General features: G+C 42.3%; 2 protein-coding genes across 2 annotated transcripts; both read left to right on the plus strand.

The window, feature by feature from the left end:
• The first annotated feature begins 501 nt into the window (after nt 1-501).
• Nucleotides 502-2,922, plus strand: LOC118842040 (protocadherin alpha-8-like). Its single transcript, XM_036749714.1, has one exon. The coding sequence runs from the start codon at nt 502-504 to the stop codon at nt 2,920-2,922; it is 2,421 nt and encodes an 806-aa protein (XP_036605609.1).
• Nucleotides 2,923-11,283: 8,361 nt separating this feature from the next.
• On the plus strand, nt 11,284-13,701 carry LOC118842041 (protocadherin alpha-8-like). The gene has a single exon (XM_036749715.1). The coding sequence runs from the start codon at nt 11,284-11,286 to the stop codon at nt 13,699-13,701; it is 2,418 nt and encodes an 805-aa protein (XP_036605610.1).
• Nucleotides 13,702-13,868: the final 167 nt, after the last annotated feature.

Genomic DNA, 13,868 nt, shown 5'->3' on the forward strand with positions numbered 1-13,868 from the left:
AATTTTCCACCTCTACAACACGAAGTACTAAGCTCATTTTCTTTCCTTATTACATTAACTTCTTTCTGAAAATTCAGAACTGATTCAAACACATCAAAGATCCAAACCAACATTTCCTTCATAGTTACCTGGCAGGAGCAGCCACAGTGCAAGTTCCCTTTTTTGTGAAGGAGAAAATTTCGGTACTCTGCTGCAGAAGCTCGCAAAACTCAAAAAAAGAAAAAAAAGTTTAAGAAACATATTAAATGCTGGGCAATATACGAGGTATTTTTTACACTATAAAGAAAATATGTGACTTACGCTTTGGTGCCACATGATGTCGCTGTCGACTACGGAATATCTCTAAACATTCTCTTTTGGGTCTTAGAAGCTCCGTTTTGTCCTTAAATGATGCAAAGCAATGGCGGATGCAGCAGAATAAGACTGGAGAAACGTACACCCATATTTACCCTCATTCCAATATTTGAGCGACCCTTTGGAATAAAGGGAAGAATGTTTGCGATGGTGTTTTCCTGGGGAGGCGTCTTGGGAGCTCAGCAGTTGCTGTTCTTATTCCTGCTCTACACGTCCTGGGAGATGGGGAGTGGCCAGGTCCATTACTCGCTGCCGGAAGAAGCAAAACACGGTACGTTTGTGGGACGAATCGCGCAGGACCTGGGTCTGGAGGTCGGGGAGCTGGTGTCGAGGCTGTTCCGGGTGGTGTCCAAGGGCAGCAGGGACTACCTGGAGGTAAATGTGCAGAATGGCATTTTGTTTGTGAATTCTCGGATCGACCGGGAGGAGCTGTGCGGACGAAACCTGATTTGTAGCATCCACCTTGAGGTGATCGTGGAGAAGCCGCTGCAGGTTTTCCATGTGGAGGTGGAGATCAAGGACATTAATGACAACCCACCCTTGTTCCCAGCGAAGGAACAAAAACTCTTTATTCCCGAATCCAGGTTGCTGGACTCAAGGTTTCCTGTAGAGGGAGCTTCTGACCCAGATATTGGATCAAATGCCTTACTTACTTATAGGCTCAGCACCAACGATTACTTTATTCTAGAAGTAAAATCAAAGAATGACCAAAGTAAATTGGTTGAACTAGTGCTTAAAAAACCGCTGGACAGAGAGGAAATTCCTGAACACCACTTGACGGTGATGGCCACCGATGGGGGCAAACCTGAATTCACCGGCACAGTGCAGCTGCTCATCACAGTCCTGGATGTGAACGATAACGCCCCCACTTTTGAACGATCTGAATACGAAGTGAAGATAGTAGAAAATGCAGCCCACGAAACTTTAGTGATCAGACTGAATGCCTCCGATGCAGACGAGGGCATCAATCGGGAGATTTTATACTCTTTTAATAGTCTATCACCACCTGTGATTAAAGATAACTTTCATATAAATCCAGATACAGGAGAAATTTCAGTCCAAGGTCATCTAGATTTTGAAGATGTTAATTCCTATGAAATTCGAGTTGATGCGACAGACAAAGGGACTCCCTTATTGATTGGTCATTGCACAGTCTTGGTGGAAGTCCTGGACGCCAATGATAATATCCCCAATGTCGCAGTGACGTCGTTGTTGCTTCCAGTCAGAGAGGATGCGCCTCCAGGGACAGTCATTGCCTCAATCCGGGTGTCTGACCGAGACTCTGGCGCCAACGGGCAGGTGACTTGCTCTCTGTCACCCCCTGGGCCCTTCACGCTGGTGTCCACCTTCCGAAATTACTACTCACTGGTACTGGAAGGTTCTGTGGACCGCGAGAGAGTGCCGGCTTATGAGCTTGTGGTGACTGCGAGGGACGGCGGGAAGCCAGCTCTTTGGGCCACTGCCAGCGTGTCTGTGGCCATCGGAGACGTGAACGATAACGCGCCAGCCTTCGAGCAGCCTGTGTACACTGTGTTTGTGAAGGAGAACAACCCACCGGGCAGTCACATCTTCACAGTGTCGGCGTCTGACCCGGACGCGCAAGAGAACGCGCTGGTGTCTTACTCACTGGTGGAGAGGCGGGTTGGGGAGCGTCCGCTGTCCAGCTACGTGTCTGTGCACTCGGAGAGCGGCAAAGTGTACGCCTTGCAGCCCCTGGACCACGAGGAGCTGGAGCTGCTGCAGTTCCAGGTGAGCGCCCGCGACGCAGGCTTCCCTCCCCTGGGCAGCAACGTGAGCCTGCAAGTGTTTGTTCTCGATGAAAACGACAACTCTCCGGTGGTTCTGCCCCCTCACTCAGGGTCGGGAGCGGGTGGGGTCCCAGGAACCCAGCTGGTATCCCAGTCGGTGACAGCAGGCCACGTGGTGGCCAAGATCCGAGCAGTTGACGCGGATTCTGGTTACAATGCCTGGCTGTCTTATGAGTTGCAGCCGGAGTCGGGCGTTGGTCGCAGCCCCTTTCGCGTGGGGCTGTACACTGGTGAGGTCAGCCTAACACGAGCTCTGGAGGAATCTGACGGGCCGAGGCAGACGCTGCTGGTGCTGGTGAAAGATCACGGAGAGCCAGCCCTGTCTACCACAGCCACTGTGTATGTCTCAATGGCGGAGAATGGACAGACTTCAAAGCCTTTTTCAGGGGCTTCCGGGATCGCGGCAAAGGCTGGCGTGGGAAAAGAGACAGCGCTGGTGGATGTGAATGTTTATTTGATCATCGCCATCTGCTCAGTGTCCAGCCTGTTGGTGCTGAGTCTACTGTTGTATGTGGCACTTCGGTGCTCCGCTCCTCCACAGGCCTCGTATGGGTCTGGCAAGCCGACATTGGTGTGCTCAAGTGAAATGGGGAGTTGGTCTTATTCTCAGCAGCGGCGGCAGGTGTGCTCTGGAGAAGGGGCGGCCAAGAAAGACCTCATGGCCTTCAGCCCTAACCTCCCTCCGTGTCCTGTTTCTGGGGAAAGAGGCCAAAAGCAGGAGGCAGACTTGGATAGCTCAGGGAAGGTGGGTGACCATTGATTGTGCATTTTTATTATCTGTTCAGGTGCAAATTGCTCTGTTCCCCAAAACGTTAGACAATTCTTGGGACTCTATCTTCTTACTTTAATATTTTTTATTTTTGTGTCTTCAAATTATGCTTTCATTTCTTAAGGTACCTGATATGATTTCATAAATGCTCTTTTTACCTCTTCCATCTCCTCCTCCTTCATCTTGTCCTCCTCCTTGTTCACATTCCCCTTCCTCCTAAGTATGTCCCTTCCTGGGTCAATGTTTTCATTTATCTTGTACTTACAATCGCATGAAAATCGTTACACATTTCCGTGGAATTCTTGTTTTGCCTAGTTCCCATCACATCTCTTTTTAAAAAGACCTACATAATTATTTTCTGCCACATACATCATTAGTGTGAATGTGATCTTCTGGACTTTTAAGTTCTCATTTTGATTGTTCTTGAATGTAGTCCATTTCTTTGATAGGCAAAAATCAATGTTTGGATACTAGTCTTTAAAGCTATCTAGTTGTTTTATGTTAATAGCTTTGCATAGTCACTGTGAATAATTCTTTATAAAGCATATAATTAATTGTCTATGCTGTAGGTGGCTAACATTTATATATCATGTTAAAGTTTAAGAAATGATTTGTGTATGTTATGGAACTTGATCCTCAGAAAAACCCTGTGAGATAAGTGCAATTATTATCCCCATCTTACAAATGTAGAAAGTGAGGTTTGCTATTAGGATTGCTGTAATGTGTCCTTGAATCCAATTGACTGCTGTGGATTTGAATTTATTAATATGCTTGAACATATGTCCTTGGCAAAATATAGGTATGCAAATGTGGTAAGCTGAAAGAGAGGCCAAACATTGGTAGATTATACACCAGCTATATGTTGAATGTTTTCTTCCCGAAAGTACTGATAGGCACTGGACGCAGTGAACACCGAAGGGTATCACCAAAGTCTGAAATCAACTACATTTTAACAGGCAGGGAAAATTTTATAATAAATGTGGGATAAAAACATATAGATAGACAACGATCGCAGGTCCTAGAAGCAAGGAGAGTACTGTATTTCTTCTGGAGAACTGCAAAGCACTTAGCGATACCAGATTTCTTATGACGACAAAGATCTATCCTTTCAACACAAACATTTTACTGGTGTTGCTTAATAAAAGAGAAATTGAGAATGCCACTGCCTCTCAAAAGTGAAGGTAAACATCACAGAGAGAGTAATGGAAAAGTGAATTATGGGTGTGAGTACTTTAAAATATAACCAGTGATGATTTCTGAAGAAGATTAAAGGATGTCATTAATCAATTGTCCGACAGAAAGAGAAAATATATTTGTCATGTGACAAGAGAAATGGATGGCAGATGGATTGTTAGTGACAGTGCTCCACTGACATGCTTTAGCTGTTGGCAGAAATCAAAGAAGGCCTATAGCATGTTGGGTGGAATCCTTGTGTCTAACTTGTGTGGACAGAGATTCTAGTTGCACAAGATGGGCAGGTGTTGATAGGCTTTTCTGTTATTGATGAGACCATAGATCCATTTAAATGTTTGAGTTTGGACTGTTTTGGGGGCCTGAACTCTTGGTGATATGTCACATTTCAGTGAGACAAAAAATTTTCTAAGATAACAAATGTCATCATTCGATGTTATTGACTGTCTGCCTAATGGATACATGCATCTCCCAAAGTCCTGCTTTGAGGCTTCAGCATTGCAAGATAGTGACCTTGAATTTTTTGAAAGCCACATCAGAGCCAAGGTCCCCAAAAGCTTCTATTCTGGCATGTGAAACACTGCATTTCTACTGTTAGCCAAGTTCAGAGAGCCCAAGTCCCAGAATGTTGATCTCCAGGTGGTTGAGGTATTTGGTCACATCAACTCATGAAAAATTGTCAGGTGAAATATGTCCATTTATATGCATTGATGGAATGCTTGGCCAATGAAATAATGATTTTTTTTTGAAATATTAAGTTCTATATAACATGATCTTCTTTAAGAACCCTTATATTAAGAGATATCCTAGAATTCCCATGCCTTTGGGGGAACTGATCCATGAAGAGCTTTAGTAGTTAAGATGTAATCAGCAGTCCTCTTGGTTGTGAAGAGGTTGAAAAATCCTTATTCAATTCAACACAACTATCAGAGGTTTTTATATCTATCTGGAGAATATTCTACCACTGTTTATTTGCTAAGCACTTTTATTGATGCAAATCAGTCACATCATGATGAGATCAAAATACCCCAGAAAATGCCTCAGATCATGTGAGCCCTTTCTCTCTTTGAATTATGATACAATATGTTAGGACATAATATGAAATGGTAGACCAGATCAACACAGGCTAAGAATTTATGCTTCTTTGCAAAATCTTGTGTAAGTGTATGGTGGAAATGGATGACCAGTATTAAATCACAAATCAGTGAAAAGCAGAGGACTAAGGAACCTTACATACATCATTTCACACAAGTCTTCCCAGTTTTTTCTAAAATGATTCCCTTCATTTTACAGCAAAATATACTCCATCACATTCATACGCCACAATTTGTTAAGCCATTTTCTAATTGAAAAATTTCCAACTCCCCAGTTTCAAATTTCTTTAGACTGCAAAAAGAGCCACTATACATATAGGCCTTTATTTGCTTTGATCCCTTTAGGATATGGACTTATTAGTGATATTGCTGAGTGAAAGGGTATGCACAGTTTTATAGTCCTTTGGTCATAGTTCCAAATTTTTCCCCCAGAATGTTTGGACCAGTCCATAACTCCATCAACAATTCATTACTGTGCCTGTTTTTCCACATATCCTCCAGCATTTGTCATGCTCATTTTCTGTCATATTAGCCAATCTGAAAGGTGTGAGGTGATACTTCAGAGTTGATTTAATTTGCATTTCTCTAATCAATAAGGATTTAGAGCATTTTTAAATGTGACTATTGATAACTTTGATTTCTTCTTGAGCACTATTTGTTCCTTTGACCATTTATCAATTGGAGAATGTCTCTTATTTTCATAAATTTTACTCATTTCCTTATATATTTAAGAAATGAGGTGTTTACTAGAGAAACTCACTGAAAAAAATTTCCCCCAGGCTCCTCCTTTCCTTCTAATTTTAGCTGAATTTGTTTTGTTTGTGCAAATACTTCTTAATTTCATGTAATCACAATTATCCATTATACTTCCCATGATCCTCTCTTTCTCATTCTCTCTCTCTCTCCCTCTCTCCCTCTCCCTCTCACTCTCTCTCTCTCTCTCTCTCTCTCTCTCTCTCATCATAAACTGTCCCCTTATTCATAGATTTGATTAATCAAATCTTTCAAGCTCCCCTAAGTTGCTTATGATATCACCCTATGTCAAAATCACATATTCATTTTGACCTTATCTTGGCATATGGTTTGAAATGTTGTTTTATGCCCAGTTTCTACCAAACTGCTTTCCAGTTTTCCCAGAAATTTTTGTCAATTAGTGAATTATTGCCCCTAAAGCTTGGATCTTCTGGTTTATGAAACTCTGGATTACTGTGGTCATTTACTACTGTGTATTGTGTACCTAATTTATTCCACTGATCTACCACCCTATTTCTTATCCAGTACCATGTTGTTTTGATGATTAATACTTTGTGATACAGTTTGACTGCTAGGTGACCTCCCTTCGCTTCCCCCCCCCTCCAATGATTTCATTGATATTTTTGACCAAAACTCAGCTATTTCAAGAAGACTTCCTTTTTCCATATGTAAGCCCTCATTTTTCACCCTCACCTCTTATAACAATTTATTTTGCTATCTCCAAAACATACCTCAAAATGTATCTGAATTTTCTGTGTATTATAGTGATCACCTAAATATCATGCACACAGGGATAATGTCTAGTCTACACTTCATTATTGCATAAAGTGCTTTTTGGATGGCAGGTGCATAAAAAAGGCTGGCAAAAATGGATTTGTTAGTATAGTGACTAGGCCTCTTCTATGAAAATATGAAGAACAAAAGTCAATATTTTACCTGGCTAAACTATTGTTTGCAGAATGTGTTTCTTGGTTGTCACCCACCCTTGGTCATTATTGAAACCATGTTCTTTCATTTCTTCTGAACTTTAGATTTTCAGTATGAAATTTCCAACACTACACTATCATATGTACTTTTCTTCTTCAGACCTGAAACTTCAGATATGACTTTGATACAGCTCCTGATTATTCTTTTAAAAAATAGTATCAGCTACTTCACTTCGGCCATTTTGAGTCCAGTGAGATATTTCTTCTCATTCGTTGTTTGACTTGCATGAAGATCTAGCAAAGGAGACTGAGGAGTATTCGAACAGTTTGGAAGAGAACCAGAAGAGATCAGTGTCATGAAAATTCAGAGAGAAGAGAGTATGAAGGAGAAGGGAGTGGCTGGCAGTGTCAGAGTGTAGAGAGGAGTAAAATGCAAGAAGAATGGAAAGGTAGGTAGGGATCAGGTTGCAAACCTAGGTGCTCTGTCTAAAGTATTAGTCTTAGTAATAGGCCTTGATCACTGAATGGGCTTTGCCTCAGCCAAATTGAGATCTGTTAAAGACCTTAGCTTGAAAAGGCTAAGGTCTCCCGCTGCATCCTGGGCCATCTCCAGTTGTCTGTATCTGTCCACTGGATCAAGATGGCTCTGGAGGAGAAAGTGAGATTGATGACTTTGTACAACCTTCCCTAACTTAAATTCAATTCACTTGCATGTCATTGCATCACCTCCCTGATGTCATGTTCCTCTTTGAGAATGAAGGACAAACAAGAAGAACTAGAATAACAACAACAGCATTTTGTGCTCTTAGTTTTGACTGTAGTGGCATTTTTTGTCCTTTGTAAATTTAATCATCTAAGAACAAAAGAATATCTTTTTATCATTACAATTTTTGAAGTGTAATTTTATTGGTCAGAATATACAAATTTCATAAGAGGGCTTTTAGTGATATTATTTTTAGGAAAAAAAACCAGAAAATCTTAGTGCTTTTAAGGGAATTATTTTGTGTAAATGTAAGCTGGTATCAAAACTCCTTCCTTTTAAAAATAATTAATTCAGATATTTTCTCCATGATGTTCAAGGGATATTAGCCATTTTGCCAGATAAGGAACATTTCTTTTTGTGCTGAGCATAGAGTGGACTATCAATAAACATTTAATGATTGGTCAGGATTATTATTTCCATTTCTCCTGTTTTGCATGTCTCAATTTTCCCTGGGTCTCTCTAATTCTTAAGGTTCCTTATTTGGGTGGAAGAAATGTTGATGCTTAATAATATTAAGGATATTGAGTGTATAGGGATTTTCTTCATCAACTACCAATGTGTTGGAAAGTTTTGTTAATTTTGTGAGAACACTAAGTTTGAATTTCTGATACTCAATATGTATTTGTCCTTGTGATAGTATATTAGAAATATTATTTGTTAAAACTGGCAGAGGTCACTAAACTAATTTCATCAATAATCATATTTTTCTTTCTTTAGAAGGCATAAAGGTCTGAGGCTTTGAAGTAAGGAAGAAAGAAAGAAAAATTCATAGAAGATGACATGATGCTCCTGTAACTAACTTCTTTCACATAAGAAATTTTATAAAAAGTATTCATGAAAATGTAGTAATTTAATTATATTATTCATGGAAAATAATGACTATTTCAGTAATGGAGATGATCAGGGATTGAAAGGGGAAAAATGTAGCTTCAGTGAATTATTGAAAATTAAAAAGTAAAGAGACTTCATTCATTGGAGCCATAACTATTTAAATGTCTTATTGGAGACCTAGGAAACTAAACTAAGGACACAGGACTTAGTTGCTTTCCTGATGGTTTCTGAGTATCAAAAAGAAAGGGGATCCTCACCCACAGAGGACTAGATTTTGCCATAGTATTAGTGTAGACCCTGTTACTAACACTTTGGGTGATCCTCAGTACATTTTCTAGATCACCCACAAACAATTTAGCATTTTCTAAGGACCTTTAAAAACTTTGTTTCCCTCCCTCCCCAACACAGTGAAGAAGAATTAGAACTATTATCATACATTCAGTCTCCTTAAAGTATTTCCTGAGTGTATGCCTTCTATTAAAGAAAGGTTATATGCTAAACACATACAAGCATACAAAAATGACTGACAAACTAGGTGACATCAAGGAAGGATTAGACTAATAATTCAGATAAGGCTCATAAATAACTATACAAAGGGACTATGAAATAAATGACTGAGGAGAAGTATAATAAGCTGTAAGAATTCAGAGAAGATGGCATTTGAGCAAGAACCTTGAAGAATGAATAGTAATTATGTAAAAAGAAATAAAGGGGGAAAAGAATTCTTTATAGAATGAAGTTTTTCTATTAAATATTACAGGGAAGTCAAGGAGAATTGCTACTAAAAAGTAATAAAATTAATTTCCTGGGTTATTAAATCAAAATGGATTACAAAAAGAAAAACATCTAAGGGATGTTGGAGATTGTGTAAATAACAATTAGAATGTAACTTTTTAAAAAGAAAAATTGAAACTTATTAATATAATTGGGGTAGGACACTTCCAGTGAGAGAAGACCTTCTTTTATGCAGATCAGCATTTATTCTGCGGTTAAGGGTCTTTAAAGAGTTGCCTGGAAGCACTGAGAGTTTAAGTTACAGACCCAGGGACACCAAGCCAGTATGTATCAGATGCATGACTTGAGTCCAGGTTTTTCTGACTGCAAGGTTGGCTCCTGGGATATGTTCCTTATTGGTATTTATCATTCCTCACAAACCCTTCTCTCTTTCTATCTCACTTATTACTCTTGAGGGCACCACTATTCTCCCAGTTGCTCAGCCTTGCTACCTAGATGTCATCCTTGATTCCACACTCTTTCACCACCAATATCCACTTTTTGCTGAGGGCTGTTGATTTTGCCTTCCCAACATCTCTTGAATGTGCCATCTTTTCTTTTTTGACATTTCCAACTACTCTGGTGCAGGCCCTCATGCCTGGATAATTACAGTAGTCTCCTTGATAGGCCTGCCTGCCACAAGCCTTTCTACTCATACTCCACTCAGCTGGCAAAGTGAACTTTCCTAAGAGTAGGTCTGACCATACCACCCTTAGGGAGAGCTCCAGTGGTTCAATGTAACCTACAGAACTGAGTATAACATGCTCTGTTTAGCATACAAAGCCCTTGATAAGTTGCCCCTCTACTTTTCTAACCTTCTTATACCTTACATAACTCTTCCACCTCCCTCCCACCCAAACATTCAGCAATCCAGTGACAATGGTATCCTTGCCATTCCTCAAACAAGACACTCCATCTCTTGGCTCTGGGAATTTTCTCTGGGTGTCCTACAATGTGGAATGTTCTCCATACTCATCTCCACCTCTTGGATTCTCTAGCTTCCTGCATATCCTACCTAAAATCCCAACTTCTACAAGAAATCTTTCTAAATCTTCTTTAATTCTAGTGTCATCCTTTTGTTGATTATTTCCAATTTATCTTGAATATAAACCCTTCATATGTAGTTGTTGGTATGTTGATTCCTCGGATAGACTGTGTTCTCCTTGAGAACAGGGGCTGCATTTTCTCTTTCTTTCTATCCTAAGTGCTTAACATAGTGCCCAGCACATAATGGCACTTAATATTTACTGACTATTTAAAAATGTGTCATAAATATTTTACAATGCAAAATTATATTATTCACATTCCTATACTAGTTTAAAGTTTACAAGGTGATTTTCTGGCCCAGCTAGCATTATTGTCCCCAATTAACAAGTGAAGAAACGGACTCTGAGAGGGTACATGATTTGCCCAAGGTCACAGTAAGTAGCCTTCAGAAATCAGACCGAATTCTTCTGACTCTTCTGACTTTTCAATCCAGTAGTCTAGAAATTCCTGATCAGTACTGTAACACATGCAAATTTTCCACCTCTACAACAGAAAGTACTAAGCTCATTTTCTTTCCTTATTACATTAACTTCTTTCTGAAAATTCAGAACCGATTCAAATACATTAAAGATCCAAAACAACATTTCCTTCATAGTTAAGCAGCAAAAGCAACCACAATGCAAGTATCCTTTTTTTGAAGGAGAAAATTGCTGTGCTCTGCTGCAGGAGCTCATAAAACTCAAAAAATGAAAAAAAAGTTCGTGAAATATATTAAATGCTAAGCAATAGCTTAAGATGCTTTTCTACACCATAAGGAAAATATGGCTTATGCTTTCGTGCCACATGATGTCGCTGTCGACCACGGAATATCTCTAAACACTCTTTTGGGTCTTAGAAAGAGGCTCCGTTTTGTGGTTAAATGATGCGAAGCAATGGCGGATGCTGCCGAATAAAACTGGAGAAACGGACACCCATATCTACCCTCATTCCAATATTTGAGCGACCCTTTGGAATAAAGGGAAGAGTGTTTGCGATGTTTTCCTGGGGAGGCGTCTTGGGAGCTCAGCAGTTGTTGTTCTTATTTCTGCTCCACACGTCCTGGGAAACGGGGAGTGGCCAGGTCCATTACTCGCTGCCGGAAGAAGCAAAACACGGTACGTTTGTGGGACGAATAGCGCAGGACCTGGGTCTGGAGGTCGGGGAGCTGGTGTCGAGGCTGTTCCGGGTGGTGTCCAAGGGCAGCAGGGACTACCTGGAGGTAAATGTGCAGAATGGCATTTTGTTTGTGAATTCTCGGATCGACCGGGAGGAGCTGTGCGGACGAAACCTGGTTTGTAGCATCCACCTTGAGGTGATCGTGGAGAAGCCGCTGCAAGTTTTCCATGTGGAGGTGGAGATCAGGGACATTAATGACAACCCACCCTTGTTCCCAGCGAAGGAACAAAAACTCTTTCTTTACGAATCCAGATTACCGGACACTAGGTTTCCTCTAGAGGGAGCCTCTGACCCAGATATTGGATCTAATGCCTTACTTACTTATAGGCTCAGCACCAACGATTACTTTATTCTAGAAGTAAAATCAAAGAATGACCAAAATAAATTGGTTGAGCTAGCGTTGAAAAAACCACTAGACAGAGAAGAAGTTCCTGAATATCACTTAATACTGACAGCCACAGATGGGGGCAAACCTGAACTCACAGGCACAGTGCAACTATTCATCACAGTCCTGGATGTGAACGATAACGCCCCCACTTTTGAACGATCTGAATACGAAGTGAAGATAGTAGAAAATGCAGCCCACGAAACTTTAGTGATCAGACTGAATGCCTCCGATGCAGACGAGGGCATCAATCGGGAGATTTTATACTCTTTTAGTAGTCTCACTCCACCTGTGATTAAAGATAACTTTAATATAAATGCAGATACAGGAGAAATTTCAGTTCAAGGCCATCTGGATTTTGAGGATGTTAATTCCTATGAAATTCGAGTTGATGCGACAGACAAAGGGACTCCCCCAATGACTGGTCATTGCACCGTCTTAGTGGAAGTCCTGGACGCCAATGATAATATCCCCAATGTCTCAGTGACGTCGTTGTTGCTTCCAGTCAGAGAGGATGCGCCTCCAGGGACAGTCATTGCCTCAATCCGGGTGTCTGACCGAGACTCTGGCGCCAACGGGCAGGTGACTTGCTCTCTGTCACCCCCTGGGCCCTTCACGCTGGTGTCCACCTTCCGAAATTACTACTCACTGGTACTGGAAGGTTCTGTGGACCGCGAGAGAGTGCCGGCTTATGAGCTTGTGGTGACTGCGAGGGACGGCGGGAAGCCAGCTCTTTGGGCCACTGCCAGCGTGTCTGTGGCCATCGGAGACGTGAACGATAACGCGCCAGCCTTCGAGCAGCCTGTGTACACTGTGTTTGTGAAGGAGAACAACCCACCGGGCAGTCACATCTTCACAGTGTCGGCGTCTGACCCGGACGCGCAAGAGAACGCGCTGGTGTCTTACTCACTGGTGGAGAGGCGGGTTGGGGAGCGTCCGCTGTCCAGCTACGTGTCTGTGCACTCGGAGAGCGGCAAAGTGTACGCCTTGCAGCCCCTGGACCACGAGGAGCTGGAGCTGCTGCAGTTTCAGGTGAGCGCCCGCGACGCAGGCTTCCCTCCCCTGGGCAGCAACGTGAGCCTGCAAGTGTTTGTTCTCGATGAAAACGACAACTCTCCGGTGGTTCTGCCCCCTCACTCAGGGTCGGGAGCGGGTGGGGTCCCAGGAACCCAGCTGGTATCCCAGTCGGTGACAGCAGGCCACGTGGTGGCCAAGATCCGAGCAGTTGACGCGGATTCTGGTTACAATGCCTGGCTGTCTTATGAGTTACAGCCGGAGTCGGGCGTTGGTCGCAGCCCCTTTCGCGTGGGGCTGTACACTGGTGAGGTCAGCCTAACACGAGCTCTGGAGGAATCTGACGGGCCGAGGCAGACGCTGCTGGTGCTGGTGAAAGATCACGGAGAGCCAGCCCTGTCTACCACAGCCACTGTGTATGTCTCAATGGCGGAGAATGGACAGACTTCAAAGCCTTTTTCAGGGGCTTCCGGGATCGCGGCAAAGGCTGGCGTGGGAAAAGAGACAGCGCTGGTGGATGTGAATGTTTATTTGATCATCGCCATCTGCTCAGTGTCCAGCCTGTTGGTGCTGAGTCTACTGTTGTATGTGGCACTTCGGTGCTCCGCTCCTCCACAGGCCTCGTATGGGTCTGGCAAGCCGACATTGGTGTGCTCAAGTGAAATGGGGAGTTGGTCTTATTCTCAGCAGCGGCGGCAGGTGTGCTCTGGAGAAGGGGCGGCCAAGAAAGACCTCATGGCCTTCAGCCCTAACCTCCCTCCGTATCCTGTTTCTGGGGAAAGAGGCCAGAAGCAGGAGGCAGACTTGGATAGCTCAGGGAAGGTGGGTGACCATTGATTGTGCAGTTTTATTTTCTGTTCAGGTGCAAATTGCTCTTTTCCCCAAAACGTTAGACAATTCTTGTGATTCAGTCTTCTTACTTCAAAATTTTTATTTTTCTCTCTCGTCAAATTGTACTTTCTATTTCTTATATATTCTTATATATTTCTGATGTGATTTCATAA

This window comes from Trichosurus vulpecula, chromosome 3 (genome assembly GCF_011100635.1).
Source record: "Trichosurus vulpecula isolate mTriVul1 chromosome 3, mTriVul1.pri, whole genome shotgun sequence".
Lineage (NCBI taxonomy): Eukaryota > Metazoa > Chordata > Mammalia > Diprotodontia > Phalangeridae > Trichosurus > Trichosurus vulpecula.